This window comes from Aquarana catesbeiana, linkage group LG01 (assembly GCF_042186555.1).
Source record: "Aquarana catesbeiana isolate 2022-GZ linkage group LG01, ASM4218655v1, whole genome shotgun sequence".
In the NCBI taxonomy this organism is placed as follows: Eukaryota; Metazoa; Chordata; class Amphibia; order Anura; family Ranidae; genus Aquarana; species Aquarana catesbeiana.
The window spans coordinates 46,845,762-46,872,042 of record NC_133324.1 but is presented as its reverse complement, the minus strand read 5'-3'; the positions used below and the strand labels follow the sequence as shown (position 1 = coordinate 46,872,042).

The following is a 26,281-nucleotide window of genomic DNA, read 5'->3' as shown; positions in this document are numbered from 1 at the left end:
CCAAAGTCTTTGTAAATTTCCATTTTAATGAAAATATTTTAACATGTCTTAAGTTACAGAATATTAAAACAACTGAAAGAATACCAGAGGAGGATGATTAAATCAAAAAAAAAAAAAGAAAGAAAATAAAACACTAACAGAAATCGCCCGCCTGGTTTTGGCGCGAAACGCCGCTCGCATTTAATTCCACAAGCCTTGCATAGCAAAACATCATGTGATCAAAACAAAAAAAGGGGGGGGGGGAACGGAAGCACTCGGGTCAAAATGGACTGAACAGAGTCAGAGAGTTTAAACATGATTCTCCGGACTTGTCCGATTCTCAGTGATGTATATATGGGAAGAGATTTATGGGAAGGTCCCATCAGGCTTTGCTCATGGCCATTCATTCTGATTCTCCAGACTGGTCCTATTCCCAGGGATGTGTTTGCATGGGGACTATTGGATTTCCCCATCATGATTTGCTCATGGCCATTCATTAAAAAGAAAAGAAAAAACAAATCTTTTGGCACACAGTGAAAGAGGGCAAACTTCACCTACTAAAAAAATAAAATAAAAATGCCTTGGGATATCTAAAAAAAGTCTGAGCTTCTTAAAGAGAACCTGTACTTTGCCTGTAGAGGGCAACATAAGAAGTTCCTTTTACTGGAGGCAAATCAGTACCCTGTACTAGAGAGTGTGTGTGTGTGTGGTACTGCTATATGTTATGATTTTAAATCGATTTCCACCATTTCCTGAAAAATCCTTTTTGCTTCCTCCTTATCCCCTTCAGTTCGTTATACTGGCATAGCTGAGTAATGGCCACACCCCCCATGTGCACACACACATGTATAGAGTAGGAGAAAGACAGGGGGCGTGTCTGTCCAGTGGGGAAGGGGCGTGTCTTGGACCTGGTCTGCTAGATTACAGAGGGCTCTTGACAGTGTGGTCAGACTCCAAAGCCTATTGGACTGCACAGTCATGCAAGCTGGAGATTGATAGTCTGACGTCCAGGTCAATTTTTGGGGACTTCAATTTGGCTTTAAATATCCTTTCAACGCTTACATTCATTTTCTAGAAATAAAATGATGCCCTGCCATCCAATACAAAAAATGGGAATGACCCCTTGTTGATGTCACCAATAGATCTGTTGTTTTTCCACTTCCCGTAACAGGGCCACAACTCTGCAGACCAATGGCACAGCAGCGGTGTCCTACTGTGGACAGGGTAGTCTTAGATGGACATGGAGTTTTAAAAAAGGCCTCTATATAAAAACAAAAAAACAAACATTAAAGCCCAACTCCAGCTAACAAATTGTAAGCTACTGGAGCAACAGTTTAAAATCATATGAAGGAAAACCGACCACTGTAAGCACCCCTGGCAGTGTTATATGGTTTGTGCTAACACTGTCACTATTACTGGACGGTTTGGCCTGGGGGGGGGGGGGGTGATTGCGTTAATTGTGGAGATAGACAACATCAACACCAGGTCTGTCATTTTTAATTTTTTTTCCCCCATTACACGTGACCTCTGTTCCTAGTGAACAGACACAACACATCCTTACACTGGATCTCCCTTGCAAAATTTTTTAGACCGGTCCTCTTCCACAGTAACCATAAATTATAGGATAAAACTATAAAAAAGGGCATGTTAAAAAATATACAGGCCACATATATTGCCTTCTGCGCAACATTCGTCTGTAGCATTGGGGCCCAATCTGCGGCCTAGGGGCTGCGTGTGGCCCTTTAGCACTTTCTGCGCTTCTGTTGCCTCCTCTGGCCAGTGATGGAAAATATTCTTTAGACTGGTTTCTAGTAGTTAAAATTTTGTTTTACTTCTTGTTGTCCATCCCTTTTCTATTTTTGTGGGGTTTTTTCCCCATCCAATTTTTTTAATATATAATGGACCTTGCTTATAGAAAGCACAAGTGTGGAGGCATGGATTTGTTAAGGGGCTGTAATAGTGATCTTAGCAGTCTCATGTATTGTGTCCCCAGGCTCGGGCCATCTACCGTAGCGCCTCCCCCAGGCCCGGGCCATCTACCGTAGCGCCGTCCCCCGGCCCGGGCCATCTACCGTAGCGCCGTCCCCCGGCCCGGGCCATCTACCGTAGCGCCGTCCCCCGGCCCGGGCCATCTACCGTAGCGCCGTCCCCCGGCCCGGGCCTTCTCCCGTAGCGCCGTCCCCAGGCCCGGGCCTTCTCCCGTAGCGCCGTCCCCAGGCCCGGGCCTTCTCCCGTAGCGCCGTCCCCAGGCCTTCTCCCGTAGCGCCGTCCCCGGGCCTTCTCCCGTAGCGCCGTCCCCAGGCCCGGGCCTTCTCCCGTAGCGCCGTCCCCAGGCCCGGGCCTTCTCCCGTAGCGCCGTCCCCAGGCCCGGGCCTTCTCCCGTAGCGCCGTCCCCAGGCCCGGGCCTTCTCCCGTAGCGCCGTCCCCAGGCCCGGGCCTTCTCCCGTAGCGCCGTCCCCAGGCCCGGGCCTTCTCCCGTAGCGCCGTCCCCAGGCCCGGGCCTTCTCCCGTAGCGCCGTCCCCAGGCCCGGGCCTTCTCCCGTAGCGCCGTCCCCAGGCCCGGGCCTTCTCCCGAAGCGCCGTCCCCAGGCCCGGGCCTTCTCCCGAAGCGCCGTCCCCAGGCCCGGGCCTTCTCCCGAAGCGCCGTCCCCAGTCTCGGGCCTTCTCCCGAAGCGCCGTCCCCAGTCTCGGGCCTTCTCCCGAAGCGCCGTCCCCAGTCTCGGGCCTTCTCCCGAAGCGCCGTCCCCAGTCTCGGGCCTTCTCCCGAAGCGCCGTCCCCAGTCTCGGGCCTTCTCCCGAAGCGCCGTCCCCAGTCTCGGGCCTTCTCCCGAAGCACGTCCCCAGTCTCGGGCCTTCTCCCGAAGCACGTCCCCAGTCTCGGGCCTTCTCCCGAAGCACGTCCCCAGTCTCGGGCCTTCTCCCGAAGCACGTCCCCAGTCTCGGGCCTTCTCCCGAAGCACGTCCCCAGTCTCGGGCCTTCTCCCGAAGCACGTCCCCAGTCTATAACTATCTCTTGTACTGTGTCTGCAGTCTCTGGTCATCTTCTGAAGTACATTTGCAGTCTCCAATAATCGTCTGTAAAACATCTGCAATCTGACAGCTTTCACCAACTATTATGTACAGCCCTTTGGGGATGTCAGGGGCCACATTGAGGCCCCATATGTCAAGTAAGTTGACCACCACTGGTCTAAATCTATTAAAAGGAAAGTACTTTAACCCTAGAATTTTATCACTATATCTATCCTAGTCATATTAGCTCAGCCATTTGCACTGTTCTGGGCTTGTTTAAGGTGGCGGTGGTTTGCAATAAACAATAATAACCAGTCAGGACAATGAAAGGTGGTCTCTGATTGGCTGCTATGAGTTAATGCACTCAGCATGTTGACCTGTGTCCTATAGAAATGGGTACGATTGGCCGTATTGGATATGGCAGCGATGAGCAAAGGATGGTAAACCCCTAGTGACTAATGAGATTTTAGCGTTCGCTGATTAAGTCAGTGTTTTAATTGGTTGTTTGGATTGATGCCATCTGCCCGGCATTCGTCACGCATGAAAAGCAGCGGCTCTACCTCATCAATATTCTCGGCACACACAAAAAAGCTAGAAGTCGGATAAACTTCCATTTCTCTTAACGTTATCGCTCTACACTGGGCGCCCAGAATATGCGGCCCCACCATAAAAATTCAGGTACATCGTGGTAAAGCAATTAGTACAAACGGACAAGTGATTCAGAAAAAAAAAAAAAAAAAAAAAAAAAAAAGGATCTCTTCTGGGTTTCGGCTAAAAGAACTGGAGCGGGCCAGCAGATAGAGGTGTGGACATAAGAAGAGCGGCTGCCATTTTTACATTTCCACTCTGCAGGGGGAAACTAATGCGCCAACCACTCCAGAGGCTAGGGGGGTAGGTAGCAGGGGGTGCGGGTAATAAATAAGGTGTGTGATAGGAGGAGATAGAGGGGTACAAGTCTATAGGAGGACGCTCAGCCCATCGGTGTCCTCCCTAGTGCTCCATTCCTCAAATCCGCGGGGAGTATTTGGGGTTTTTGGGCGCTTCCGTGAAGGATTTGAGTTCATAGGGGATGCCAGTGTCCACCTCGATGGATTTGCGGGAGAAGAGTAAGCGAATGTCTTCGTTGAGGTAAATCTTCCCGGATTTCGACCGCTGAAACCTGGAGAAAAAAAATAAAAAATACACAAAACGTTGGTGATCAGTGGAAAACCTCTACTGAGACAAATAAAAGACAGTGAATGGCAAATCTGTGCTTAAAAGTGCCACATCCAGTATTGTAGAGCAAGAAGAAGGGGTTCCCCTAAATGGACTCTGTGGTGGTCTCTGTGCAAAGGTCTAAAATGCCCTCTACTATGTCAGAGCCAGGGTTTTCCAATAAGAAAAATGTATGCTGATTGGAGAGCTCTAACAACGAAGGGAACGTGTCAGACCTCTGCAGAGAGACCACTGTCACCACACAGAAAACAAGGATCCTACAGGAAAAAAAAAATGAATTAAACATATTTAAAACAGGGTTACACGAATTTGTATTCATCCGAGTGTTTAAAGCCTAACTCCACTTTTGTTGAGAAAAAAAAAATTTAAATAAAATTTTAAAAAAAACTAATAAAAAAAAAACAAAAAAAAACAACCAAACAATCACATTCCCCTCTCTCTCTATATCTATCTATCTCTATATCTCTATCTATATAATGACAAACGTGCAATGACATTCAGAGCGAACAAGAGTGGACCTAACTCAAAGGACACTTACCCAAGTTGCGTGCCATGCAACACCAAGCGACAGAGTAGCTGGTGTGCAGGAGCCCCAGGCGGAAACCAGCCAAATGAATAGCCGGCTCCGACTGAAGGTGTGGGGTATATACGCTGCCAACGCCACGTGCGTGAACATGGGAGGGGCGAGAAGCAGCTTCCGCACCCGAGCCGAAACGCTCGGCGATTGGCGCCGAGACGCCCCCACACGTGTCACGCAGTTGGTGCTCTCAGCGGCAGCGTAATGACGTCATGACCGACGCCAAACGCTGGACGTGAGGACCGTGGCGCCGATGCGCGAGGGGGCGTCCACCCGATCCTCAGGACACAACTGTGCAGGGAGAAAGGGGAGGACCCACGAGGCGCATCGCAGCTCCCGCGAATGTGGAAAGGAGCCCCCCCACACACCACGAACAAGCCCAAAAACCCCAAACCTGCAACTGGTGCAACTTGGGTAAGTGTCCTTTGAGTTGGGTCCACTCTTGTTCGCTCTGAATGTCATTGCACGTTTGTCATCACATATATTTACTCCCAGGTTTTTGTTTGCACCAATGAGTTAGTTTCTCACAGCTACACTTATATTCAGGCCAGCTCACCTCACACACACATAACCTCCTTTCACTCACTCATCACATTTTTTGTCACTATTAACACATGTGGACATATTGGGTGTATATACATATCACCCAATTCACCACTTCACCTCACACACTCCAATTATTTATTCACATTTTTATTACCTAATTCCATACATCTTTCATTTCACAGCACAATTTTTTCATTTCTTCCCAGACAACTTCAACTGTAGAATCACATGCCAGCACTCTTGCACATGGAAACCCTCACAGGCACTCCTACATCTCCCCAAGCCAGTTGTGTACTATCACGCCGCCTCAGCTCCCGTGATGTGGTCTATGCTCCAGATTCGCCATGTCTCGCTCGCCCTATGCTGCACTTACTACCGGGGTTGGTGAGTGTACTGGGTAAAATCTTTTAAATTAATATTTTTCACCTCCAAAACAGAGTGTGGTTTACCTTAATTATTATATTTACAGGGATCTGTCGCATCTGCTCCTGACGAGTGGAAACGAATCCACGAAACGCGTAGAGCTACATGATGCTACAGACACATTTACTATGGCCCATGATGTTACCTATATGAACACAGCTATTTTAGATCTCTATCATGTGATCATCTACACAGATGCCGGGCATGCTGTGTTTGGCTTGTTTAGGCCGTTTTGCTGTCGCATACTACCTACTTGATCGTTTTGAATTTATCTTATTTAGTTATGTGTTTTATACCTCTGTATTATCGTGTCCATATCTCGTGCACATATGTAAATAAATGAAATTTAATAATTTGATACAAATAAAACACCTCTCTCTCTCATCACCCCCGCATTTCAACCGCTTCAAGTTAAAGTCCCACCTTCCTTTGTTATGCATCCAAATATAGGGATGGAGGCACGCATCTGTGCCTCATATAAAGTCCCACATTCCCCCTCTTTATCCCCAAAAAAATGATGCTTTTTAACATTTTTCCCCACGAAGGTGGAGTCACCCTTTAAACAACACCCACAAACAAACAAAAAAAAAAAAAAAAAAAAAAAAAAAAAAAAGGGGGCTACACAAGAAACCCGTCACACTACGGAATGCCATGTCTGACCTCAGGTGCATGAGGTAGCAGAGAATCCTCTTGGCTTTCTCCTTAGCAGCTCCGCCCCTGGCGTCCTCCTGTTCCTCGTTCTCCTCCTCGTTCTCCTGCACAGGCACTAGGAAGATGCGATGGCGCAGGAAGGTGACGTGGTTTGCTGGCATGTCCTTGAAGTCGTACGTGACGAGAAACATCTTCACCACCGTCTTGTTGGGGTTAAATAAGGTCTGCGGAAGAGGAGGGCAGATCACAAAGGTGTAAATTGGTGCGTCTTTTACATGTATGTCTGCATCTGAAATGTTAAATGGACAGGTAGAGCAGCAGCTGGTATGGAACTACTCGGGAAAAGCAACAGGTACTCTTTAAATCTCCTCTCCCCAACAGCCCAGGTTCACCTTTAATTCTCCCTCACCGCTCCATCCAGGTGCCGGGGACAATTTCCGCACCAGCATACAACTCATTCCATGTGACCATGCTGGGCCAATCACCAACCAGCAGCACCGCCAACATGGGGGAAAGTCCACCATAGCCCTGTGGAAGCGACTCAGAGCGTCTATGGGGCGGCTCCTCCTACTGGCTGCAGAACGGAGTGGTGGGTAGCAGAAGGGAAGATGATCTGCTGCTGGGGGAAGGAAATCTTATGCTCAACAGCAGATCCAAAAGCCATTTTTCTGTCCGCAGATGGAACTTTCCACAACTTCCAGTCCCAAGGACGCCACAGGAACTAAAGCGCACCTCAAGCCGCGTTTTGGCGCACGCATTAGAGGCATTCTGGCAAGTCAAGCTTTTGGAGAGTTAATGGATGCCATTGGCCAGATTATTCATTTATTCTGGCCAATGAAATTAACGCTCAAGCGCTAAAAACATTAGACAATGTGCACTTCCGAAAAATTCATTTTTTTTTCATAAATTGGGAAAATTGGAAAGTCGAAGATCAAATTTCCAAAAATCCAAAACAACTAATACCCAACTGTGATGTGTACACATAGGGGTTCATGCACAAAAGGGCTTTTTTATTTTTTTTTTTATTTTTTAGGCCTGTAAAAGCACCTCTATGTTAGCCTATGTGTCCTTTATAGGCATTTCAGAAGAGGAATATTTACAGGCTGGAAAAAAAAAAAAAAAAAAAAAAAAAAAAAAAAAAGAAAAAAAAACACATCGCCAATACTGTCAGGAGAGGAGCTTTTGGGCAGAAAATATGAGCCTAATGCATCTTAGACACATTTAGTAGACACGTGCAATTTGTTTCGTTTCAGATTCGTTTTTTTTAATAAATTTCAACAAATTCGTTAATTCAGAAATATCCTAAACGGAAACCCGTTTAATGAATTTTTCCGAAAATGTCAGAAATTCAAAATCCAAAAGTTTGAAAAATCTGAAATAACCAACCAATAATAAATAAATAATATAATAATAAAATAATAAATAACCTAACTATTTACTAAACTATTAAATTATATGTATTGGAATTTCCTTTCGAATTTGGCCGTTCGTGAACATAACAAATTTATCTGAAGTTAGGAATTATCCGAAATCACGAATGCCGCATCTAAAACAATGGAATGGAATAAATTAATAATAAATAAAAAGTAATTTATGTTCCATTCGTTTAGATGCGGCATTCGTTATTTCGGATAATTCCTAACTTCGGATAAATTCGTATCCGTTACGTTCACTAACAGCCAAATTCGAAAGGAAACGCCAATACCTATAATTTAATAGTTTAGTAATAAAGTTATTATTAATTATTTTTTTCAGATTTTCAAGTCTTTGGTTCTCGAAAATTTCTGAATTTTCGAATATTCGGAAAAATTTGTTAAACGGGTTTTCGACAATTGGGATATTTCCGAATTAACGAATTTGTCAAAATGGATTAAAAAAAAACTAAAATTTGAAACTAAACAAATTGCACAGGTCTACTAAATGTGTCTAAGATGCACTAGGCTCATATTTTCTTTTTCCAAATGCTCCTCTCCTGACAGTATTGGCGATATGTTTTTTTTTCAGCCTGTAAATACTCCTCTTCTGAAATGCCTACAAAAGGACACATACCCTGTTTCCCCGAAAATAAGACCTAGCGTGATTGTGGGTGATGGCTGCAATATAAGCCCTACCCCCCAAATAAGCCCTAGTTAAAGTACTTGTAGGTCTTATTTTCAGGGTAGGGCTTATTTTCGGGGAAACAGGGTAGGGCTTATTTGGGGGGTAGGACTTATATTGCAGCTATCACCGACAATCATGCTAGGTCTTATTTGCGGGGAAACAGGGTAGGCTAACAGAGATGCTTTTACAGGCAAAAAAAATTTTAAAAAATAAAATATAAATGCCCTTTGTGCATGAACCCCTATGTGTACACATCTCAGAAATGTGCTGAAGAATTGGGTGCAGATACATGGGGTTGGTGGCACATGCACACCCAAGCTGCCTCAAGTCTTTGGAGAGCACTATATTGTCAAAAGTATTGGGACTCCGGCCTTCAGGCCCCTTTCACACTTGTGCAACCTGAAAGTCGCTCGACTTGAGGCAATGCCTGTGTAATCTTGGTGGTCTATAGACCTCAAGTCGCATCAAAGTCAACCCAAAGTAGTGCAGGGACTACTTTGAAATCACACAGACTTGAATGGTACCCATTGGAAAATCATAGGGTAGGACTCATCATGCGACTTTGCAGTCCCAAGTCGCACAAGTGTGAAAGGGGCCTTTACATAATATAATATATATATATATATATATATATATATATATATATATATATATATACACACACACACACTTTAATGGCATCCCAGTCTTAGTCCCTAGGGTTCAATATTGAGTTGGCCCTCCCTTTGCAGCTATAACAGCTTCAACTCTTCTGGGAAGGCTGTCCACAAGGTTTAGGAGTGTGTCTATGGGAATGTCTGACCATTCTTCCATGTCTTTATGGACCTTGCTTTGTGCCCTGGTACAAATCACTTGGTGTAGGGGGGATTATGGTGTGGGGTTGTTTTTCAGGGGTTGGGTTTGGCCCCTTAGTTCCAGTGAAGGGAACTCTTAAGGCGTCAGCATACCAAGACATTTTGGACAATTTCATGCTCCCAACTTTGTGGGAACAGTTTGGGGACGGCCCCTTCCTGTTCCAACATGGCTGAGCACCAGTGCACAAAGCAAGGTCCATAAAAAAGACATGGATGAGGGGGTTTGGGGTGGAGGAACTTGCACAGAGTCCTGACCTCAACCCAATAGAACACCTTTGGGATGAATTAGAGCGCAGACTGCGAGCCAGGCCTTCTTGTCCAACATCAGTGCCTGACCTCACAAATGCGCTTCTGGAAGAATGGTCAAACATTCCCATAGACACACTCCTAAACCTTGTGGACAGCCTTCCCAGAAGAGGTGAAGCTGTTATAGCGGCAAAGGATGGGCCAACTCAATATTGAACCCTATGGACTAAGACACCATTAAAGTTCATGTGTGTGTGTGTGTAACGGCAGTTGTCCCAATACTTTTGGTAGTATAGCGTATATGAGGCTCAAATCCCAGAAGTCTGAACGGGGTGGCCAATACAGACCACATCATTCTTGAGAAATGTGGAAATACACAAATGGTAACAGCTTAAAAATAAAAAAAAGAGAGAGATAGAGATGATAGAGATGATTTTTTTTTTAACAAAAATTATATAAAATGTAGTTTATTTTTTTTTTTTTAACGAAAAAAAAAAAAAAATTATTAATATAAAAAAATTTTTTTTTTTTCGTTAAAAAAAAAATACATTTTATATAATTATTATTTTTGTAAAAAAAAAAAAATTATATATATTATATAAAAAACAGTTTCTTTTTTTGATTTTTTTTTTTTTTAACGAAAATAAAATATAAAAATAAAAAGAAGAGGCGGCAATTTTTTTGAAGAAGGAGGGGGGGTAATAAATAATATTAGGCCATATGCAAAATACTACTTTTTACAATACTTTAAGCTTTAAAGTGATTGGTTCTCTTTAGCCTCTCAGATATATAGTGATCGCGCTTTCCTCACTAGAGATGCATCCATTAATTTAAAACGATTCATTCAGGACTGATTCTCACTCAGAGCCATTACCGAGTCCCAATGCTCGCAGAGCGATTCATCCGACTCCGCTTTATTACTTCTTTATTGAAGTCCAACAATAAAAATGTACTTTCAATAAAAGTTCTCCTTTTCATTACACAATGATTAGGTTCTGTGATCAGTTTAGTGCTCAGCTGCGTCCTACAATTAGGCTGAACAACGCATTCTTGCAATAGGGCTCTGCTTGCGATAATGAGGAAAGGCTGCCACCATCTGTTCAAACACCAGTACTGCATGTGTGACAAAACACAGGAGCTCAATAGGGCACCAAACAAAAAAAGGTAAAGTTTGTGTAGCTCGAGAACGCAAAACGTCAGCTCCCATGTGGGCCAGCTGAATTATTCTAATTGCATTTGTTGACTTTTACGTTTCTCTGCAAACTGTTTAATTCACAAGGTCTTGCTACTTTTATTTTTGTTTGCATAAATGAGTCATTAAACGATTAAAGCGGGGTTCCACCCAAATTTTGAACAATATCTGTATGTATTCTCTTCCTTGCCTAGATGCTTTAATCGCCGTAATTACCTTTTATTTTTCTATTCTTCTTTGCACTTCCTGGTTCTCCTCCCGTGGGAGTAGGCGTGTTTCTAGCCTCTCCCAGACTCCTGGGAGCTAGTCTCAGGCTTCCCAGGATGCCACTGAGCATGTGCGGGAACGAGCAGTGAATGCTGGGAGCACAGCATTCACCACATCCAGGAAATAAATGCTTGTGGGCTTCAAATGCCCACAATGAAGATGGAAATCGCCTGCAGTGAATAATATAAGTTATTCTTTCCGACGAAATCTGACACAGGCGGACATATTACACACAATATGTCAGTATGTAATGCTGAGAAGTTTTTTTTTTTTTTTTAAGTTCACAAAAACGATAGATAGGTGGACCCCCGCTTTAAATGCTTCTATTTCACGTGAGTGTATGTTATCCACACCTGCTCACAACACCTTATAGGTAATCGCCAACCAAAAACTGGCATATATTTTTAAAAAACGGACCTATCAGATATGTTGCGTGCAGCAAGTATGTTAACGCTAAAACTCCGGGCACAAAAAAATAAATAAAAATAATCAAAAACTCTATTTCTCAATAATCACAAAGGATATGAATCCACTTTGTGTGAACCAATCACTGTTGCAAAACACAGATGTTTGCTTGTAAAAGTAGGAGTGAAATAATCACTGGGCTGTACAGAGCCTGTGCAGCTAGAAGAGCAGTGGGAGGGGCCAGGCAGGACCGCCCCTGTAAAATTTACAGGAGGGGGGCGGAGACCAGACCAGTCACTCTGCACAAGGAGAGAGAGCAGCGGTGAGCGGTCTTTATTACAGGAAGTCTCACACTGGATTACTGCACAGATCTGGAAACAAAGAAATACATATACAAAAGCACACCAAGATTCAAGAAGAAGACACTCTGGTGTGGATTTACTAAAACTGGAGCACTCAGAATCTGGTGCAGCTGTGCATGGTAGCCAATCGGCTTCTAACTTAAGCGTGATCAATTAAGCTTTGACAATAAAACCTGGAAGCCGATTGGTTTCTATGCAGAGCTGCATCAGATGTCGCACTCTCCAGTTTTAGTAAATCAACCCCCATTATATTTTGACAATATGTGCTTCTCCCAGAGGTTCAGCTTTAGGGCCGGTCCCCACTGGTGCGATGACCGACAAAAATCGGATTTGATTCGCACCGCACTGCGGTGGAAATCGCATGCGATCTCTGTGCGATGCGATTTCAACTAGAAAGTATGGCTGAATTCGCATCGCATTCGGAACAAACTCGCACAGGTCCCTTTTTTTGGGGTCCGCAGCAGAATTGGATCGCATGGGTGTCAATACACTATGCGATTCGATTCCTGCCCGAATTTACACTGACGATATGCAAACTGATTTGGGGGGGGGATGGTGTCATTAAAGAGGAACTGCAGTCTGCTCACATAATTTGTAATAAAAAAAAAAACAAACAATCTTTGCCATTCTGAAGCTTCCCTCCAACCACTTTGCATATTTTATATATACTGCGATTCTGTACTTGCCAAATGTTCTGCAGAAATCTCCCTCCACCGAGTCTGGCTGCAGCCATTTTAACTGTGGGCAGCTGCAGCCTGTTCACTTCCTGGATTTACACAGGAGGCACACCTCCAGCTCTGCAGCCCTCATTGGCCCTCTTTTGACTAATCCCGCCCCCCCGCCTCCCTCCAGTGTGAACGGAGCCTTAAAGTGTCTCTAAACCAGGGATGTGCAATTAGCGGACCTCCAGCTGTTGCAGAACTACAAGTCCCATGAGGCAAAGCAAGACTCTGACAGCCACAGACATGACACCCAGAGGCAGAGGCATGATGGACTTGTAGTTTTGCAACAGCTGGAGGTCCGCTAATTGCATATCCCTGCTTTAAACCAAAAGTGAAATTGTCTGGGGGGGGGGGGGGAGATCTGATAAATACGGACTTACCACTTGTATAGTTCCTGTGCTGGGGACATTGTACCCCTTCCTGCCGACACTGTCCAGGTCAATCACTCCCTGTGGGTAGAACATAATATATTAAAAGAGTATTTCTTGATCATGGTGTCATTAAAACACACGTCTCTGCTGCCAGCCGGATAATGAAACATCAGCTGGAGGGATCTAAAGTATCCTGTATGTCTATTATCTCACTGAGAAACCAAAAGGTCTTAAAGGGTTTGTCATCCCAATATTTCACATTCCTGATATGTCCCTGCTGTACCAGGTACTTGTATGAGAAAGTCCCCTGTTCTCTTTGTATCGCTTCCTTTATGTGAAATCCCCGGTGTTCCTGCCAGTCCCTCTGCTTTCCCAATTTAAAAAAAACTGACCACACTAAGCAGGAGAGCACAACGTGGTCAGTTCTCAAGCTATGCCGGGAACTCACTGTGCTCTCTACCCCCAATGATCAGACTTGTCCTAACACACCCTCATTGCACAGCCATTCACTAGGAAGCTCGGTGTGCTGCTGCCCCCCCCCCCCCTTTTTTTTTTTTAAAAGGGATTCGTAAACAAAGTAGTGTAACTATCCAAAAAAAAAAAAAAATTATATATATATATCTATCTATCTATCTATCTATCTATCTATCTATCTATCCACATACATATACATACATACACACACACACACAGGGGATGGAAAGTATTCAGACCCCCTTACATTTTTCACTCTTTGTTATATTGCAGCCATTTGCTAAAATCATTTAAGTTCATTTTTTTTCTCATTAATGTACACACAGCACCCCATATTGACAGAAAAACACAGAATTGTTGACATTTTTGCAGATTTATTAAAAAAAGAAAAACTGAAATATCACATGGTCCTAAGTATTCAGACCCTTTGCTCAGTATTTAGTAGAAGCTCCTTTTGATCTAATACAGCCATGAGTCTTTATGGAAAAGATGCAACAAGTTTTTCACACCTGGATTTGGGGATCCTCTGCCATTCCTCCTTGCAGATCCTCTCCAGTTCTGTCAGGTTGGATGGTAAACGTTGGTGGACGGCCATTTTTAGGTCTCTCCAGAGATGCTCAATTGGGTTTAAGTCAGGGCTCTGTCTGGGCCATTCAAGAACAGTCACAGAGTTGCTGTGAAGCCACTCCTTCATTATTTTAGCTGTGTGCTTAGGGTCATTGTCTTGTTGGAAGGTAAACCTTCGGCCCAGTCTGAGGTCCTGAGCACTCTGGAGAAGGTTTTCATCCAGGATATCCCTGTACTTGGCCGCATTCATCTTTCCCTCAATTGCAACCAGTCGTCCTGTCCCTGCAGCTGAAAAACACCCCCACAGCATGATGCTGCCACCACCATGCTTCACTGTTGGGACTGTATTGGACAGGTGATGAGCAGTGCCTGGTTTTCTCCACACATACCGCTTAGAATTAGGGCCAAAAAGTTCTATCTTGGTCTCATCAGACCAGAGAATCTTATTTCTCACCATCTTGGAGTCCTTCAGGTGTTTTTTTAGCAAACTCCATGCGGCTTTCATGTGTCTTGCACTGAGGAGAGGCTTCCGTCGGGCCACTCTGCCATAAAGCCCCGACTGGTGGAGGGCTGCAGTGATGGTTGACTTTCTACAACTTTCTCCCATCTCCCGACTGCATCTCTGGAGCTCAGCCACAGTGATCTTTGGGTTCTTCTTTACCTCTCTCACCAAGGCTCTTCTCCCCCGATAGCTCAGTTTGGCAGGACGGTCAGCTCTAGGAAGGGTTCTGGTCGTCCCAAACGTCTACCATTTAAGGATTATGGAGGCCACTGTGCTCTTAGGAACCTTAAGTGCAGCAGAAATGTTTTTGTAACCTTGGCCAGATCTGTGCCTTGCCACAATTCTGTCTCTGAGCTCTTCAGGCAGTTCCTTTGACCTCATGATTCTCATTTGCTCTGACATGCACTGTGAGCTGTAAGGTCTTATATAGACAGGTGTGTGGCTTTCCTGATGAAGTCCAATCAGTATAATCAAACACAGCTGGACTCAAATGAAGGTGTAGAACCATCTCAATGATGATCAAAAGAAATGTACAGCACCTGAGTTATATATATATATATATATATATATATATATATATATATATATATATATATATATATATATATATATATATATATATAGAGTGTCACAGCAAAGGGTCTGAATACTTAGGATCATGTGATATTTCAGTTTTTCTTTTTTAATAAATCTGCAAAAATGTCAACAATTCTGTGTTTTTCTGTCAATATGGGGTGCTGTGTGTACATTAATGAGGAAAAAAGTGAACTTAAATGATTTTAGCAAATGGCTGCAATATAACAAAGAGTGAAAAATGTAAGGGGGTCTGAATACTTTCCGTCCCCACTGTATATACCTATAGATAAAGTCTTTTCACGCAATAGAGCCACCCTGTCGCAGTATGTTGTGGGCGGTCTTTAAGAGGTTAACAAAATTATAATATACCGTATTTATCGACATATAACACGCACATTCATTTTAAGAGGGAAGATTCAGGAAAAAAACTTAAATTTTAAATAAGGAACTATGAATTAAAATAAGGGTCAGTGCCCATCTGCAGCCTCACAAGTGCCATCAACGCAGCCTCATCAGTCCACATCAATGCAGCCTCACCATTGCCATCAGTGCAGCCTGATCGATGCCCATCTGCAGCCCAGAGGGGACAGGGAGGGGGGCGGGACGAGCGACAACAGATTACATACAGTGAGAATCTTCTATAATAGACAGAACAGTGGTCCAATGGCGGCCCAGGAGACAGGACTTCCTATTACAGAGGCCGCCAAGTAAACAGGAGATTCTCATTGTATGTAATCTGACGGTGCTTGTCCTGCCCCCCCTCCCTGTCTCCTCCAAGGCAGCTAAAACTGAAGTATTGGCATATAACACGCACGATTTGCACCCAATTTTCATGGTGAAAAAGTGAGTGTTATATATATATATATATATATATATATATATATATATATATATATAACACCTCTTAAAGACCGCCCACAACATACTGCGGCAGGGCGGCTCTATTGCGTGAAGAGACATACCTGTGTGTCGTTTCATGCAATAGATATTGTGGGTGTGCGCTCGCCCACTGCATGCTGCGGGAGCGTGCCCGGTGGACTCGATGTCCATCAGCCACCTGCGATAGCTCCACAAAGAAGAACGGGGATCTGCCTATGTAAACAACAAGGTGGATCCCCGTTCCGACAGGAGAGAACACCGAGATCAGCTTTTCTTAGTGATCAGTAACAGCGATCTCTGTGTTGTCCCAGTGATCCATCCCCCACACAGTTAGAACACACCCAGGGAAGACATTTAACCCTTTGATCGCCCCCCCCTAGTGTTAACTCCTTCCCTGCCAGTGTCACTGATCACTGTAATGTCACTGATCACTGTAATGTCACTGATCACTGTAATGTCACTGATCACTGTAATGTCACTGATCACTGTAATGTCACTGATCACTGTAATGTCACTGATCACTGTAATGTCACTGATCACTGTAATGTCACTGGTCCCCAAAAAGTGTCACTTGGGGTCAGATTTGTCCATAGTCGCAGTCCCACTAAAAATCCCAGATCGCCCGACATTACCAGTAAAAACGATAAAAAAAAAAATTAATTTTTTTTTAAAAAGTCTATAAATTTATCCCCTATTTTACCAATAAATACGCTTCCTGTGATTTTTTTTTACCAAAAATATGTAGAAGAATACATATTGGCCTAAACTGATGAGTAAAATTCATTTTTTTTTTTACATATTTTTTTGGGATATGTATTATAGCAGAAAGTAAAAAATATTGTTTTTTTCCAAAATTGTCAGTCTTTTTTTTTTTATTTGTGGGAAAAAAAAGAAATTTTATTTGGGTACAGTGTCGCACGCCCGCGCAATTATCAGTTAAAGCGACACAGTTCTGCAAAAAAATGGCCTGGTCTTTAGGGGGCAAATCCTTCTGGGTCCTTAAGTGGTTATAGTGAAACACCATCTGTATCCCCACTGGGGAGATTTCCTATTACTTCCTATTGTGTAAAAAAAATAAAATAAATAAAAAAAACACACATAAACAACCCTTCTAACAGCTTCTAACACACTCAACAGAAAAGCTTTCAGAGTTCAACTGTCCTAATTTTAGAGATAGAGAGATAGATGGATAGTACAACGCCTTGAAAAAGTAGTCACACCCCTAGAAATTTTCCACATTTTATCATGTTACAACCAAAAACGTAAATGTATTTTATTGGGATTTTATGTTATAGACCAACACAAAGTGTCACATATTGTATATACTCGAGTATAAGTCGACCTGAATATAAGTCGAGGCCCTAATTTTACCACAAAAAACTGGGAAAACTTATTGACTCAAGTATAAGACGAGGGTGAGAAATGCACAGCTACTGTAAGTGGAAAAGGAGGTTCAACAATGCCCATTTGTAGCCTCACTGTGTCCATTTGCAGCCATAGGTCCCCAGAACTTCAAACTCGGTAGTTAAGGGTTCCTAGATGCCCCCCTAGCTGCAGCCAAAATCTGCGGTCTCTGGACCCAAAGGGTCCTGAAATGACATTGCTGCAGATGGACACAGTTGACCGACTTTGGGGCCCCGTATCTCGGGGCCACTTGGTGCTAGGAACCCCAAATTTGGTGTGCAAACCCAGTGGAACTAGCACTACAAACATATCCAAAGCTGGGGTTCCTAGCAGAGAATGACATTTTCCGGACTTTAGGGCCCCATATTTGGATATGTTTTAGTGCACGTTCCACTGGGTTTGCACACCAAATTTGGGGTTCCTAGCAGCAGGTGGCCCTGAGATACGGGGCCCCAAAATCAGTTCGGAAAATGTCATTCTCTGCTGCAGAAAAGTGCTTGACTCGAGCTTAAGCCGAGGGGGGCATTTTCAGCACAAAAAAAAAAAAAAAAAAAAAAAAAAAAAGAAGTGCTGAAAAACTCAGCTTATACTCGAGTATATACGGTAATTGTGAAGTGAACGGAAAATGATAAATGGTTTTCAAAAATGTTTAAAAATAAATATGTGAAAAGTGTGGGTACATTTGTATTCAGCCCCCCGGAGTCAATACTTTGTAGAACCACCTCTCTCTGCAATTACAGCTACAAGTCTATTTGGGGATGTCTCTACCAGCTTTACACATCTAGAAAGTGACATTTCTGCCCATTTTTCTGTGCAAAATATCTCAAGCTCTGTCAGATTGGATGGAGAGCGTCTGTGAACAGCGATTTTCAAGTCTGGCCACAGATTCTCAATTGGATTTAGGTCTGGACTTTGACTGGGCCATTCTAACACATGAATATGCTTTGATCTAAACCATTTCATTGTAGCTCTGGCTGTATGTTTAGGGTCGTTGTCCTGCTGGAAGGTGAACCTTCGCCCCAGTCTCAAGTCTTTTGCAGACTCTAACAGGTTTTCTTCTAAGATTGCCCTGTATTTGTCTCCATCCATCTTCCCATCAACTCTGACCAACTTCCCTGTCCATGCTGAAGAAAAGCATCCCCACCACATGATGCTGCCACCACCATGTTTCACGGTGGGGATGGTGTGTTCAGGGTGATGTGCAGTGTTAGTTTTCCTCCACACATAGCATTTTGTTTTTAGGCCAAAAAGTTCAATTTTGGTCTCATCTGACCAGAGCACCTTCTTCCACATGTTTGCTGTGTCCTCCACATGGCTTCTCACAAACTGCAAACAGGACTTCTTATGACTTTCTTTCAACAATGTCTTTCTTCTTGTCACTCTTCCATAAAGACCAGATTTGTGGAGAACACGACTAATAGTTGTCCTGTGGACAGATTCTCCCACCTGAGCTGTGGATCTCTGCAGCTCCTCCAGAGTTACCATGGACCTCTTGGCTCTTCTCTGATGAATGCTCTCCTTGCCCGGCCTGTCAGTTTAGGTGGATGGCCATGTCTTGGTAGGTTTGCAGTTGTGCCATACTCTTTCCATTTTCGGATGATGGATTGAACTGAGCTCCGTGAGATGTTCAAAGCTTGGGATATTTTTTTTTTCCATAGCCTAATCCTGCTTTAAAGAGGAAGTCCTGCAAAATTTTTTTTTTTTTAAAGTCAGCAGCTACAAATACTGCAGCTGCTGACTTTTAAATAAGGACTCTCACCTGTCCCCGAATCCAGCGGTGTCGGCACCCGAGGCCGAACCGTCCCTTGGTTCTCGGCAGCTGCCGCCGCCATTCTCTGTGAGGGAATCCGGAAGTGAAGTGTTGCGGCTTCACTTCCCGATTCCCTAGTGCGCATGCGTGAGTCGCGCTGCGCGTCCTAAGTGGTCTCCGCTATCTCCTGGGACCCGTGTGTGTCCCAGCAGACAGCGTGGGAGGACAGGAAGAGGCATAGACTCCCGTGGGAGTCTATGCCGGAAGTGGGTGCAAATACCTGTTTTAGACAGATATCTGCACCCCCCTCTCCCCTGAAAGGTGCCAAATGTGACACCGGAGGGGGGGAGGGACCGAAAAGCGGAGGTTGAATTTTTGTATGAACCTCCGCAACTTTATCCCTGACCTGTCTGGTGTGTTACCTGGCCTTCATGATGCGGTTTGTCCACTAAGATTCTCCAACAAACCTATGAGGGCTTCACAGAACAGTTGTATTTATACTGATATTAAATTACACACAGGTGGTCTCTATTTACCAAGTAGATTTTAGTTAGGGGTATCAGAGGAAAGGGGGCTGAATACAAATGTCCCCCACACTTTTGAAAACCATTTATCATTTTCCTTCCACTTCACAATTATGTGCCACTTTGTGTTGGTCTATCACATAAATTCCCAATAAAATACATTTACGTTTTTGGTTGTAACATGACAGGGAGAGCGAGAGAAAGAGAGCGAGAAAATAAAAAATAAAATAGGAGTACGTGGACAACCTGTATCATACAGGGACTGGCAGAAAGAACACATCCCTTGTACCGCTCTTACTCACCAGGAAAGGCGAGGGGGCGCTGTGCTCGGATATGTGAAAATAGGTGACCTCTACTGGCAGGGTGACGTGCTGGGGGCAGTATGATCCGCTGGCACCAATCTCTGCAGTAAAGCCTTCAATCTGACCAGACGGAGCAAACCGGCCCCTCAGAATAGATTCCTGAGATAGGAAAAACAAAAAACAAAAACTAAAATCTTTTCTACTAACAGTACTGGCTTGGTCCAGAACACTGAGATTGGACGGGCCTTCTACAGATCTATTCCTGACGTCACCTTCCTTTCCTCTTTCACGTCTTACCTCAAAGTTGCCAAGGAGAGATCGGCTGACGCATGACGTTGCCCAGTTGCCTGTACAGCCTCGGCCAGGCCCTTTCCTCAGACTGCGCAGAGTCCTCCTTAAAAAGAAATTAATTGTTCAGACCTTTCTTAAAAAAAAACAAAAACAAAAACACAACACCACCATGCAAAAATATCCTTAAAGGAAGTATTCAAGTCCAAGTCCTATATGGGGCCTATTTTCAATGTACACGGAGATGACAATATGAAAAGCTATAGAGCGCACAGCAGAGGGAAACACAAAAGCCTGGATTCATCAAGCTACAGGCGGACTTACAGCAAGGCACCTTAAAGTGCACTTAAGGCATGCCAAATTAGCCCTTAGTCAATAATATGGTGCAATTTTAGCATGCCTTAGGTGCTACTTACCCGGCTAAACAGACAAACCCAAGTTTTTTTTTTATGGCTTTGTCTGTTTAGACTGGTTGCTAAGCGAGAGTATATAGGTTACAGGTCGGCATAGTATATAGGTTACAGGCTGGTATAGTATACAGGTTACAGGTCGGCATCTATTAATAGTTGGATAAGCCGGTAAACACTGAAATTAGGGAGAAGCTTTTAAACAATAGGTTTTTAATTATTAGTGTTTGATTTTACTGTGGCCTTTGAGTTCAGTGTGTTGACTAACTAGCACTTAAGACTTCTTCCGCATGGGGGGTGGTCAGGTATGTGGGAAACCCATCAAGATGACTTGTAATGATTGCTGCATTGCTTGATCCAACGTGATTGCTGGTTTCCCACTTCCCCCTGGACTGTTATTTTGCAAGTTTAGCACACAAGCTAGCATGCCTTAAGTGCAATTTCAGCTTGATGAACACAAGTCAAATTTAGAGTGGGGGGAGAGCTTTACGGCTTGCCAGGAGGCCTGGTGAACCCAACCCACGTCTTTGGTCACCTTCTATAAATGGAGAGCGGTGGGATTGTCACTTACGATTTCAGACGGAGTCCCCTCTTCAACCTTCGGCTGGTGCAGTCCGACGGGCTCTGGAGGAAAGCAAAAAAAGGTTCAGTTTCTGGGGACACAACTGAGGAGACATCACCAGGAGACTCCAAAATGGAGGAGATCAGTTCTGTTATTGCCCATAAGAGATGGCGGGCGCGGTAATAAAGTACAGCCTACCCAATAAAAGTTTAATTGGCCATTAATTGGTATCCGACTCTGGTCGGGTGGGGGTTGGGGGTAGTCGGGTACCAGTTTATGGCCAATGAAACTTTATTGGTAGGCTGCTTGGAAAGGACATTTGGTCAGGATTATGGGCAGGTCACACCGGAGACCCCTCTCAAACAGACAATGCAACTGCCACTTTCCCTAATGGACGCTGATCCCTCACTGGTCGGACTACCGCAGAACCAATTGGGGGACGAAAAAGAGACCAACAGTTAAGCCATTAAGTGATGACATAGGAGAAAGGGGAGTTACGTTTTTCAACTTGACCCCAAATTCAGTCCCTTGGTGAAGACAGTCAGCTAGTTTCGGAGAGGCACACAGAGGTCAGGTCTAGCATGTATCATGGGGTATCTACTCTTAGCCAGGGACTTTTTAAATGTACCTGAACTCCAAGTATTGCATTGATCCTATGGAAGTATACATATTCCATGCTGTGTGACCGTTTCGGATGATGCAGGGAATCATTGTAGTAGGCGCCGCTACAACAGTTATCATCCCGGCTTTCTGGTTCGCATGCCGAGCAGCTACCTTGCTGCCCAGTGACCACAAGGGGTCACTTTTGCTGGGTGCAGTCGCCTATCACATGCCTTGCAAATTTGTTTCCGATGGGTTGGGCAGTGATGTCGGCACAGGAACTGGAAGACCAATGCAAATCAGGGCTGGGACAAGGGGTGGGCAGGAGGGGGCGGCCGCTCTGGGTACTGTGGTATCATGTGAGTTGTGGTCGGGACCGGGGGGGGGTGGGGGGGGGGGGGGGTGGGGGTGGGCGGGGGTTGGCGGGGGTGTGACTGCAAGGAGATTAGATTTGTGTTGGAAGGGGGAATGGGCGGCAGGGGGTAAGTATTGTTCTAGGAGGATACTTTGGGGGTGTGTGCTGAGAGTGGTGATTTAGCGAGATTCTGTGTCAGGAGGGGGGATGGTAGGAAGATTTTGTACTAGGAGAGGGAATTTTAGGGTTAGAGGATTTGTGCTAGGAGGGGGCGATTTTTTATTTTTTCAATTTTTTTCAGCAGGGGGCAGCAGATTTGTACTGGGAGGAGGAGGAGGAATTTATGCATAGAAGAAAAACATGCAGATTAGTGCCTAGTTTTTTTTTTTTTTTTTTTTTTTTTTTTTTTTTTTAGGGGGGGGGGGGGGGAGGGGTGGGGGTTGTGCAGACACTTAATACTCATACATCTTGGGGGGGGGGGGGAGGAGAGATGTTCCCCCTGGGTCCTAGATTTCCTTTGTCCCAGCACTGATGGCAATCATTGTACCAGCAGTTTACTATTTAACAGGAATTCTTAGCTTCCACAGAAAATCGGCAAGGCAGGGAATATGTATGATCCCTCCTGAACAATCCTGCAGGTAAGGAGTTATAGCATCACTGACTTTACTTGCTGCATGCTTGTTCCCAGTCATTTACTTAATTGTAGAAACCAGAGGCAGCCAGGGAAATAGGCATTTTTATTTGCAGTAATGGCAGCCTTTTCTCACTACAGGTTCAATTTGATACGGCAGAGCACATTTAAAAAATTGGGCGTGAAGAAACCAAAATTATATTAATATTAAATATATTTAGAAGAACAGAAACTTTTGGTTTTTTTGTTTTCTTTTTTTTTTTTTTTTTTTTTAAAAAACAAAGTGTAGAAATACTTGGCCTTTTTTTTTTTTCCCCCCCAAAGAAAAACACACACACAATCTTCAATAAACCTTGTATTCATATACAAGATCATGAATCTGATTGGCCGATAACGTACAGCCTCCGCATTTTATCAGTCTAGCAGATTTATTTCCCCAAATATGAGAGATTGATACCCCAGCGATCACCTACCAGTGTAAGATCCATGACTCCTTGTCCCAGCCTCCATCTGTGCCCACTGCAGGCTCCACAGGGGCCCAAGGTTCCTGCCTGACAGGGCCACATTGCAGAGGCGACCCTACGCCCACGAAGCCAGTCCTGCTATCCATTATGACCTGACTGACTCTCTGCTGAGCCCGGTGTAGGGTGTTCTGTATTGTGCTCACCTACCTGCCCATCACTCATACACCTGTGACACAGGGGAGGGGGGGAATTTTCCAGGGAGGGAGGACAATGGGGGACAAGCCTGTAAAAGCCCAGCATAGACTATAGAATACTGTGCAGCCAAGTCTCTGCTATGTGGCTGGCCACAGGTTTTGACTTTGGATAGGAGATTACAATAGTTCAAACCACATAAAAAAAAAAAAAAAAAAAAAAAAGTAATATATAAATATATATATATATATATATATATATATATATATATATATAATATATATATATATATATATATATATATATATATATATATATATATATATATATTTTTTTTTTTTAATATTAGAGGAAAGCCGCACCCAGTCTTCAATTGGTGCAATAAGTCCCGAGGATCGCTGCACCTTTTTAAAAGTCATTTGTAAACAATCACCATGTAAAACAACGCCTTTGTGTATAGATATAACCCCCGCCCCCCCCCCCCCCCCGCCTTTTTATTTATTTATTTTCCGTTTTTGTAAGTGGTCACATTCCCTCTGTTCTCAGCTGCATAAGAGCTGGGAGGGAGGAGAAGCAGAAGCACACCGAGCTTCCCAGTGAATGGCTGTGCAGTGGGGGAATGTCAGGACAAGTCCGATCATTGGGAGAGCACACGGAGTTCCCGGCATAGCTAGAGAATTGACCACATTGTGCTCTCCCGCTTAGTGTGGTTAGTTTTTTTTTTTCTTTTTTATTATTATTATTAGGAAAGCAGAGGAACTGGCAACATTTTTTTTTTTTTTTTTCCGCAAAACTTATCAAGTCTACAAACTATGGGATAGATTTAGGGACTTTTACTGGTAATGGTGGCGATCTGCAATTTTTAGCAGGACTACGACATTGCGGTGGGACAAATCTGGACCCCAAATGACACTTTTTGGGGACCGGGTGACATTATTACATTGATCAGGGCTATAAAAATGCACTGCTCAATGTAAAAATGTCACTGGCAGGGAGGGGGGTTAACACTAGGGAGGTGATCAAGGGGTTAAGTGTGTTCCTTGGATGTGTTCTAACTGTTGGGGGGGGGGGGGGGGTATTGGCGCAGGAGAGCCGACCTGCCACAGTATATCTGTGTGAGCCGGTCGTTAAGTGGTTAAAGCACCTGTGCAAGATAAAAGGGAAACCTGCAGACATGGCCTGTCGGGGGTACTTGAGAACCACTTGCCCTAGCAGATGGCACTCCCCATGTTTCAGCAGTGAACGTTCCTCGGCATCCTCTTGTCCAGCACAGGGCTGTGAACCCTGCATTGGTCTTGAGGATATCAGGACCTTCGACTGCTAGGGCATAGGTAAGAAGACCGGTCTAGCAGCATGGAGGAGCAGAGGATTGGGTAAGTAAAATGTACTTTTCCATGCCCCCCTAGACTCATATGGGCAGGCAACCCCTTGCAGTGCAGATGCAGCCCAACTGCAAGGAAAATCTTTACGAGTTCAGCACTTGGGCTTTAAATATGTTCCTAAACCCCGGGACCCTGCATTCACTATATCCGGTCTCCCACACTACGCAGAACATGGAAACTCAATTACTCAACAAGCTCTTATGATGAACCCACCAGAAGTGCTACTCAACTGAAAACTCATGGAGATCTTCAAAACCCAATTCACTCCAATGAGTCATGTTCTCAAGGCCGCTAAACAAGTCATAGCAAGGGCTTGGCTAACACAATACATCCCCTTTTCGGAGGTTAAATCCTAAATTCATTGGACTACGATCAACAAAAAGCTAATGGCACATCTCCAAAACACTGTGCCTGTCTGCAGCAGTCGAAGTTTGTGGTGTATACTTTGCACTATACCTCTATCTGAGACTAAAAGCGTTACTAAACCCTGGACCCTGCATTCACCAGACGCGGTTTCCCACATAACACGGAAATGCAATTATTTTAGTAAATATAAACTGCTAAATACCTTTTCTCATTAGCAATATACAGCAGTCTTGTGACTTCTATCCGTGCCTGGTTAAAGCTTTGTAGGAGGAGTTTTCATTCTCCTCTGACTGTCCTATGAGGCTGCAGGACCCCTGACCCTCTGTCTGGACAGTGCTGATTGGCCCTGTGATGATCACAGTCGTCTCCATACCCAGAAAGGAGAAGCATCCAATCGCCTCTGCCGCTACCGACGGCTCCGGTAAGCGGCGGAGGGCACCGGAGCGCGGCGGGATTGGGGCCCCCCCCCCTCTCCCGCCGCCGATAAAAGTGATCTTGCGGCAAATTCGCAGCAGAGACCACTATTATCGGAAAGCCGACTGCCCCTGATTATGGCAGCTAGCTGCTGCCATAACAAAGATATCCCTCTTCAAAGTTAGGACGTATAACGGCGTGCAGCAGTCCGTAAGTGGTTTATGTCGGATCTTAGGACATGCTCCTCTCCGGTCATCAGGAGGACTAGGACCGCCAGGCCTATAGCCCATCATTTTAAAAATCCAAAAACCTAAATCCTAAAAAACGCCCCCAGTTTTAAGCATACCGTATGTGAATATTGGAGATAGATTGCTGGATGGGAGGTTCTGCTGGACGTGTAGTCCTCCTGTGGATGGAGGAACCCGGGTTACCCTATAAATTTAGCCACGGTGACATGCCAGCTGGGTAAAAAGTTCAGCCAGAATTCATGGTAAGCCGATTCCTCTAACCACAAACAGATGTTGGTGTGCTGATGAAGAATCTGTGGCGTTCCCTCGTTCAGGCCTAGCCATACCCACCGCGGGACGTTTCAGGGTCCACCTGGGTCCCAGGAACCAGAACCTGAAATTACACCGTGCCCGCTTTCTTACACCACCCCCGCCAGATCCAGACCCACCAACTGTTTTATTCATTAGGGAGACCAATGTTCCAACCATGACAGGA

At 44.5% G+C, this 26,281-nt stretch overlaps 1 protein-coding gene across 2 annotated transcripts in view; it reads right to left on the bottom strand.

Annotated features, from left to right (window-relative positions):
• Positions 1–6: 6 nt before the first annotated feature.
• The window catches only part of ATOSB (atos homolog B), a 53,464-nt gene continuing 27,189 nt past the window's right edge, over positions 7–26,281 (bottom strand). For both annotated transcript variants that reach the window (XM_073618182.1, XM_073618183.1), the window contains exons 4-9: positions 21,164–21,216; positions 20,195–20,291; positions 19,898–20,056; positions 12,929–12,997; positions 6,410–6,624; positions 7–4,147 (exon numbers count right to left, since the gene is read on the bottom strand). In XM_073618182.1, coding sequence (XP_073474283.1) covers positions 3,994–4,147; positions 6,410–6,624; positions 12,929–12,997; positions 19,898–20,056; positions 20,195–20,291; positions 21,164–21,216 — 747 coding nt within the window. In that variant the 3' untranslated portion in view covers positions 7–3,993. The remainder of the gene's footprint in view (positions 4,148–6,409; positions 6,625–12,928; positions 12,998–19,897; positions 20,057–20,194; positions 20,292–21,163; positions 21,217–26,281) is intronic.